Source organism: Clupea harengus, chromosome 8 (assembly GCF_900700415.2).
Source record: "Clupea harengus chromosome 8, Ch_v2.0.2, whole genome shotgun sequence".
Taxonomy (NCBI): Eukaryota; Metazoa; Chordata; class Actinopteri; order Clupeiformes; family Clupeidae; genus Clupea; species Clupea harengus.
The window spans coordinates 2371803-2380684 of NC_045159.1; the positions used below are offsets into that span (position 1 = coordinate 2371803).

At 39.7% G+C, this 8882-nt stretch overlaps 1 protein-coding gene across 2 annotated transcripts; it reads right to left on the reverse strand.

Annotated features, from left to right (window-relative positions):
- Positions 1-1533: 1533 nt before the first annotated feature.
- On the reverse strand, positions 1534-8649 carry LOC105896480 (solute carrier family 22 member 4-like). Of its 2 annotated transcripts, XM_031571472.1 has the most exons (11): positions 8105-8649; positions 6608-7026; positions 5806-5909; positions 5368-5522; positions 4869-5040; positions 4401-4527; positions 4146-4246; positions 3812-4026; positions 3508-3690; positions 2374-2509; positions 1534-2272 (listed from the first exon to the last, which is right to left on the reverse strand). In XM_031571472.1, exons 2-11 carry the CDS (start codon positions 6995-6997, stop codon positions 2185-2187), a joined length of 1671 nt encoding a protein of 556 aa, XP_031427332.1. In that variant the 5' UTR covers positions 6998-7026; positions 8105-8649; the 3' UTR covers positions 1534-2184. The 2 variants fall into 2 exon arrangements, with proteins under 2 accessions (XP_031427332.1, XP_031427331.1); XM_031571471.2 differs by lacking the exon at positions 8105-8649 and having other exon boundaries at positions 6608-7679.
- Positions 8650-8882: the final 233 nt, after the last annotated feature.

The window sequence follows — 8882 nt, forward strand, 5'->3', positions numbered from 1 at the left end:
ACATCTACAGACAAAATTAGAAATATCAAACCAGAATTCTTACACTGTAAACATTGTGATCACCTAAGAAAATCTGTAGCTTCAAGAGTTTATATGTACGCATATTTAATGAGATATTGCCTAATTTGCATATTTAATTGTATTTATTTATAAAAATTATTTCTCTTAATATGAAGATTAATCTGGTAGAAATTGATGAGGATATCTATAAAGGAAAACAAAAGTCCCATTCACCTGTAGTGTGATAATAGTGTCAGTATAGTGGTCATTTTCAGGACTTTCGTGCCGGATAGAGATTTTGGCACACATCCCACGTTGTTCAATGGGGTCATATTAGTCTATAACAGTTGAGATATTCTCCGCTAAATGAAGCGCATACAAATCTTCCCCAGGACCTAGACTAGTTATCAAAGTATAAAATACACCTCACTACAAAATACCAAGTCCTTCAATCGTGTCTATCTATCTATGTCTCTATCTCTCTCTATATATATATATATATATTATATATATATATATTAGGGCTGTCAGCGTTAACGCGTTAATCTATGTGATTAATGAGAAATGAGAGAGAAACTATCTGCACACTTAAAAACACTAGCAATTAACACCAAGCACCAAGCTAGAAACCTAGGCGTCATATTTGACTCAGATCTCAAAAATATAATTAAAACATCTTTTTATCACTTAAGAAACATTGCTTACACCAAAAGACTGATGCACGCGTTTATCACGAGCAGGCTAGACTACTGTAACTCGCTTTTGTCTGGTCTACCAAAAAAAGCCATTAGTCAACTACAAACAATACAGAATGCCGCATCGCGAGTCCTCACTAAAACAAGACGGAGAGCGCACATCACACCAGTATTAAAATCACTGCACTGGCTACCTGTTAGTTTTAGAATAGATTTCAAGGTTCTCTTACTAGTCTATAAATCACTCCATAGTCATGCACCTGAATATATAACAGACATGCTCTCAAGGTACACACCCAGTAGATCCCTGAGGTCCTCTGGCACTGAACTTCTAACAGTTCCAAAAGCCAGGACAAAGAGACATGGGGAAGCAGCTTTTAGTTTATATGCCCCCAACCTTTGGAACACTCTGCCAGAATACCTAAGAATGGCTGAAACGGTTGGAACCTTTAAACATGCACTTAAGACATAGCTCTTTGATCTCGCTTATCACTCGCTGTAAAATGTATTTAACATTTATGGAACATTTATTTATTTACTTATTTCTGTCTCTTTTCAAGTGTTTGTAGTACAAATAGTACATTTTTAGTGATTTAGTGAACAGAGATTTGCCCTTTTGATGGTCCACTGGCAAGCACTTGGACTGTTACTGAGCTGATATGACAGAAATATGGAACGGTGTCATTTGAAACCCACTAACAGGTGGTGATGGGCTCCCAATCTGTGCCCATCAGGGGGGGGGGGGGGGGGACTGAAAGGAGGACACTCCCGAGGGGATGGGAGTACTGTTTACTGCCCTTACTTGAATCAAAGAAAGGAAAATGTCCGCCGGGAGAAATAACTTTAACTCAATTCTGTATAATTTAGCATAACATAAATTGTTGTACAAGATTACATCACATAATAAAAGGCCTTGGTATATATATATATATATATATATATATATATATATATATATATATACATAAAAGCTTACACAAAGGCACAGGGCAACACTACATTTCTGTCAGAAGATATACAGAAAGATTGTTCAATGAATATTCAGCATTTGACACTACTTACATATTTCAGGTTTGTTTCCAATGTGGAATAATATTCTCTTCCAGTCTATTCATGTACTATGCTACAAAATATCATTGCACACCCCAAGTGTGTTCTATTGCTTTGAAAGTATGTAGTAGTAGTGTTTTAGTTTATCAGTTACTGCTGTTTACAATTTGTGAGCAGGTTTCCCTGAATTAGACAAGCAGTTTTATTCAGTGTGTGATTGAAAAAATCTATGACACTGTGAGTGTGCAATGTCCTGTTTTTTCTATACAATACATGTGGCATTAAAAACACAAACAGATGTGATACTAAAAAATCTACAGAGGATATTTTTGCGTCAGAATTACTTCTCATCTCCTGAGTAGGGGAGGCGACCAGGTGATGCCAGGTTAGCAGTGTTAGCAGGTTAGCCTGTGATGCCAGGTTAGCAGTGGGCCAGTGATTACAGTTTGGACTGATTCAGAACAGCACATTTGTCAGCGTCGCCTGCTTCAGGGCAGTTGTCTGTGCTCTTCATTTGTTGACACAACCTAATGAGAAAGCATGCGATTAACTCAGAAGCCTAAGTCAAAAGCAGCAGCAGCAGCAGCCGCATGATTGGATGATTTCTCAGGGAGAGAGAGGCTCATACCCTCTGCACTTCTGCATATGCTCCACCGACTCAGGAAGCTCTCGGCCGAACGTCTCCGGCAGGAACAGGTTCACCACTGACGAGCCCAACGTCATGCTCCCAATCAGGATGTAGGGGAGGTACTTGTTGATGGTGCCTGTGGCAAAGGTGAGCACAAAAACAAAGTGTGTTGTTTGACAACATGATTTTCCTAATAAATGGAGTATGGTGTTTCTATAGCAGAGGGTTTGTCATGCAAAACAGGTTTCATCCTAAGAAAACCCAATGGCCCAAAAATGTAGAAACTTCTGGTTGCTGGATTTTGCCATTTTGTTCATTAGGTCAACGCTTCACTTTGATGATGCAGGGCCAAGCTTTAGTCTTCAAATCTTGGTGTGGATGGCGACACAGTGACAGTTACAAGACAAGGGCACTGTTGCACTTTCATGTTGAAACATAATACCACATCTTTACCAACACATCGCACTGTTCAGTCGTTCTCACTAAGATTTCCGCCAAATTTCAACTATTGTCTCCAAGCATACTTGTGAAATGCATACGCCACAGATAGACTATGGTGTTAGCAAGTCACACTTTTAGGAATGCCTACTTAAGCAGAGCCCTCAGAAATGAAGAAGAACTCACCCAGGTAAATGAAGAAGATATTACCCAGGATAATGAAGAAGAGCTTACCCAGGTAAATGAAGAAGAGCTTACCCAGGTATAATGAAGAAGAGCTTACCCAGGTTATTGAAGAAGAGCTTACCCAGGTTAATGAAGAAGAGCTTACCCAGGTTAATGAAGAAGAGCTTACCCAGGTATAATGAAGAAGAGCTTACCCAGGTAAATGAAGAAGATCTTACCCAGGTATAATGAAGAAGAGCTTACCCAGGTAAATGAAGAAGATCTTACCCAGGATAATGAAGAAGAGCTCACCCAGGTAAATGAAGAAGAGCTTACCCAGGTAAATGAAGAAGATCTTACCCAGGATAATGAAGAAGATCTTACCCAGGTATAATGAAGAAGAGCTTACCCAGGTTATTGAAGAAGAGCTTACCCAGGTTAATGAAGAAGAGCTTACCCAGGTATAATGAAGAAGAGCTTACCCAGGTAAATCAAGAAGAGCTTACCCAGGTATAATGAAGAAGAGCTTACCCAGGTAAATGATGTAAGGTGCGGTGATACTGCCGATGCGAGCCGCTGACGAGCACATCCCCATTCCTACGTTTCTCAGCACCGTGGGGTAGATTTCTGCGGTGTAGGCATACACCACAGTGAAGGACATGGTGAAGGCAAACTTCCCTAACATTTCCAGGGCTATTGCAAGGCCATGCAAATCTAAGAGAGAGAGAGAGAGAGGGAGGGAGAAAAGAAGAGGTGAAAAAATGTATACCCTCTTAAATTCCCTTACTGGATCAGTTCTGAATTTTGGGCGGTAGACAAAAAGAGAGATTCCTACTGTCTGGGATTAGCTGAATCAAGAGAAGAAAGCCTCCTCCGATGATGAGAAAGACTGTGAGAAGAGGTCTCCTTGGACAGGTCTTTAGAAGTATGGAAGATACAATATAGGCAGGAACTTCCGAAAGAGCTGACAGAAAGCAATTGAGGTATGGATCGCCACTTAGATTGGAGGTGTTCAAAGACAGTCCATAGTATCCCATGTTTGTGGACAACCTAGGGAGAAGCAGAATAAGATGAGTTACTTAGAGCAACATGCTTGACTGAACTAAGGGCCTATTATTAAATACTCACTCCATCAAATCATTCTAAAAACCATGATGATATGAACTTACCACAACAACAGGCACAAGAAAGTAGTGGTCCTCACTTTACTGATTCTCAATATGTCCAACATATTGTAACTCTTTGTATTACCGGTATCACTTTTTTCAACCTGTAAATGAGAACTTGCATGAATATATTGAAAGGGAACATTAGCTTAACAGGTTACTAGTGATATTTGAACTGTCCACAAGGTCTTTAAGGTGATCCAAGAAGACACCAGATCTATGTGTAGGCAAATGAAATAAGGACCAGAAAACTCAAACCTGTTGCTCTTTGAAGATGACCTCTGGGGCAGTCACTCCGTTTCTCCTGGCTGCATCCCTCATTATGGCCTCTGCCTCCGCCACTCTACCCCGAGTGAGAAGCCACCGAGGAGACTCTGGAACGAACCTGTTTGATCAGATTAAGGTTGATTAACACAGCTCACCTTTAGATCACAGCTCACCTTTAGGTCATAGCTCACCTTTAGATCACAGCTCACCTTTAGATTACAGCTCAGCTCACCTTTAGATCACAGCTCACCTTTAGATGACAGCTCACCTTTAGATCACAGCTCACTTTTAGATCACAGCTCATCTTTAGATCACCAGATTACCATTTCATTAATTCTTAGAATCATCACATTTAAAGAGTAGTCAGAAAATCTCTCACTGCAAAAACACCCACAGATCATGGGATGAAAAGATCTTGCGAGCATCCCTAGCAAAGATCCTGATGTTAGAAGGACCTACCACCATAGGGGGATGTAGACGAACATGATACCAGAGAGGATTTGCAGAAGAGGCCTCCAGTCCCTCATTCCAAAGGCAAACCCAGGCAGCAGCATGTATCCAATGCAGTAGTGGAGGAAGACCCCGAGAGTGGTGAAGATCACACGCAACGATTTACTTAACACTTCTGTGCCTACAGTGGAAAACAAGAAAAATTTGCTTTCAAAGTGTGTGTGTGTGTGTGAAGAAAAAGAGAAAGGATAGAAATAAGGAAATATCAAATGTTTTATTCACATAAGATTTTGGCTTTGGCTTTCTCTCCATCTACTTTAAGTTTTTTTAACCAATAAATAAAGTTAATCTGCAACAGCTAACTATTGCAAAAGGAAACACCAACAGCATGAAGGCAGAGGTCTCACAATACCAAATTGATCATGTAACATTGTTGCATAAGTGTTCCTCTTACAGTGAAAAGGGTAGACAACAAATAGTTTATCCCTCCTTGATTAAGTACACTTACCCAGAACAAATGTAGTGATATACAGAGAGATTTGGAAAGCCCCCACTAAGACGTAGATGAGGCAAAAAACCAGCCACGATGGAGAGAATGACTGAATGAGCATACTGAGGACTTGACCTGTCAGAGAAAGAAAAACTATTTTCTTCCTCCCAAACCTGAAAAGGAAAGAGGACAGAAAAAAGGAAATAAGAGATTGATACAGCTCAATCCTAGCCACAGAAGTTCATGAATTTGGATGACTGTTTTTTTTACTCAAGTGCCAATTGAACTGCTCATTATTTGTATTAAACAACAGATGGCGCCACTGCACCACTACCATTACTGATGTGCTCAATCTGCAGCCATCACTGACTGAGAACTGCCAATGTTCAAGGTAAGATCAGCAGAGAACCAGACAGAAGAGGCACTTTGGGAGTTAAAAATTACAAGATAAATTACCTGTCTGATAGTTGACCAGAGATAAGGGATCCTATCAGAAACCCGATGAATAAAGTTGAGGAAGCGAGAGGAGTTTTCCATTCATTATCACATACAAGATCCCACTATGAACAGGAAAACAACATACACAAAACTTGAGTAGCAAAACAACAACAAATCTGATGATTTCCCTTTCCACTTAAATGCTTAGTTTCTTAGACAATTTAAGAGGAGCTATTACACTTTTACGGTTTATCCATTTCCTTTAGTGTGTTATTAAGCTTTTTTGTGCATGTAAATGGTCTCCAAGGTTTCAAAGCCCAAAGCACTCGCCAGAGGGCGTAACTGTCCCACAGAAACCACTTTTTCTCAGCTGCCTGAAACGCCTCGTTGGAATCCCAGCCCATATCTTTTGTGACAAGATGACACAATCTCGTAACACAATCCTTATTGCCCGCCTAGCTGACCAGACAGAACACACTGGGCTCATTAGGAGGGGGGTGCTAAAAGACACAGGAGCTCTAATAGTGTTTCAGGCAGAGGGTGAATAGAGATGTACAGTATGAGAAAAATAATGTGTTTTTGGAATATTGAAATATGAAAATCACTTCTAGTATACCCAAAAAAATACAATTACGAAAATTGAAAATTAGCATAATAGGTCCTCTTTAGATGCTTTTATTAATATTGATTTAGTGTTTTTGTTACCTTGTCCCATTTCTCTGTAAGTGACTATGGTTCATAACAAGTTTTGGATTATTGCAAACACCTGCTGATCCCCATTTGTTATATTTTGCATATCTTGTGCATGTGATCCACTCACCTCAGTAACAATGGTGGACTGGTAGATATCTGTACTGTAGATCCATCCATCCACACATGGCTCCTGCTCGATGTCTGTGACGTTGACATCAACACCAGGGACTTGGCCATGAGCAGAGTAGTTCTTCACCACATCCAGCCTGTACCTGCTGCACATGCTCTGCTCCGCCTGCCCGTCCACCACCTGGGACGGAATGATGGCTGCCCTCCATGCCTCACTCAGGTTTGCCTCAGGAACCAGGCAGTGGTGGGGTGGCGTGGCCCCCACAAACACAAAGTAGAGACCAGCGAAGCCCGTGGAGATGCAGATGGCGTTGAGGAGCAGGAAGGTAATGACAAAGAATGGCCCTCTCTGGCCCAGGAAAGCTGTGTCATCATCATAGTCTCCCATTATGCTGATAATGCTTGAGAGGAGAGTCCCTGCCAAGGAGGAGGAGAACCACGTTAGAATGTTCACTATGGACACGCTCCCAACCCCCTGACTGATATCTCACTCTAACTCTAGCCGGACTGTGCCCAGCACGGCATGAGCCTTTTCATGAAGTGTCTAAAGACCTCCTAATCACAAGATGTAACAACGAATGTCCACTGCCCCTAGTAACGAGAAGAAACCTTGGATGAGATGAAAAGGAATGTCACTTTTATCATACAGAATATTTGAGCTCTCAGAGTTTGTTTGGAGCAACTTCTCTTTTTTTCAGCTAATCTCGCATTACCCTCCCCTCCTAACGTGGCTAGAATAGCTCTTTCTCAGAACAACAACCATCCCCCTCACAAAAGACCCAAAGGAATTACATGTGACTGAACTGTGAATGGCTTTAGATGGAATTAAAATCCGTAGTTTGTTCTGTTGTGAAAACAGGAGGCAACTGCATGGAAAGGGGAAAGTGGGCAGGTTGGGTTGATACCGTCTTTGAAAGTTATACATAGTTTGGCGAAATTACATTTTCTGAAGACATCCTAATTATGCAATAATAATAATAATATTAATCATAGTAATAATAATAATAATAATAACAATAATCATGAAACAGTCTTCAAAGACAAACTCTTATTTTCTGGTAGTTTTCTCTGGAACCATGTAACATCACTAATTTGTCAAATAAATACATAAAATCAGTGTCCAGATTAATCTGTTGGCACATGATCTGACTAAATGTTCACTAAATACAATCATAACTCTACTTAATATTCGTTAAAAACATCCCAAAAACTTGTAATCTTGTATGACATACTGTGTGAAACTCACTGTCAAGGAACTTGTCAAGGAAGTAAAAAAAAAGGAAACATCCCAAAAATCAAGGATTACTGTTTTATCAAAAAACACCAACAACAATATTCCTACCACTAACAAGATGTTGATGAAAAAATACTTATATGTGAAACATAAATGGTCATTTGCTATAAATTCATATATCAAAAATAATAGTTAATGAAATATTACACAAAACCATGCAGTGTTTACAGTGTAGGTAACATCACAAACATATGGACTTACTTGTTCTCCACCTGTGAAGAATCCGTCTACAGTCATTTGCTGCTTTTAAAGCTTGACCTCTCAGTTGAAATTTGAACTCTGCCAGTGATTCGCTCCTCTCGGCTGTTCTTTACCCAGGTTCATCATTAATTCCATTAATTGCTGACAAGATTGTTTCCCTGACTAATCATAAATGTGAAGGTTTTGTTTGAGATAAGTTGACAATGTCTCCACAACAGTGTATGTTTGAAAGCAATTAATCTGGAAAAGTGGTTTCCAGGATGTTTCAGACTCTTCATTGATATGCTAAACTACTTTGCAAATGACAAACTACTTTGCAAATGTTTGTTCCATACCTGACAACAACTTTTTGTCAGTGAAGTGTATGTGTTTTGTTGTAGCCATATAGAACTGTTTTTGAAGATACTGAACGTATGTGAATAAAGTGTAATGGAGAGCTTTCTGAAAACTACCCAGGCAATGTATTTAGACTTTATTTAGATAAATCCAAGACTTGTAGACACATTGTAACCTGCAATTTAAACCATTTAAATCCTTTGAAACAGGATGCAATTGCAAATGCATTTAGGCCTAAGTATAACATGGCATTAATCAACTATTACTACTGCCTCTCCTCTGTTTTGGGAAATAGACTAAGACCTCTAAGTTGACATTAAAATACATTCTATTAGTCTCTTAGTCTTTGCCTTGAATTGTTTTATTATTACATGTTGGCTTAGCAAATCATAATAAAACGTTCTTATGGTGCTGGCAGGGCACATTTCTGGTCAATAATAAA

What these genes read in the sequence shown, in the direction of transcription:
- LOC105896480 (XM_031571472.1), bottom strand. Translation starts at nt 6,997, where the DNA reads ATGGGAGACTATGATGATGACACAGCTTTCCTGGGCCAGAGAGGGCCA. An exon ending in AGTCCACCATTGTTACTGAG is followed by an intron (nt 5,910 to 6,607) that starts GTGAGTGGATCA and finishes TCCTGTTCATAG; the next exon opens with TGGGATCTTGTATGTGATAA. An exon ending in TTCTTGTGCCTGTTGTTGTG is followed by an intron (nt 4,027 to 4,145) that starts GTAAGTTCATAT and finishes GCTTCTCCCTAG; the next exon opens with GTTGTCCACAAACATGGGAT.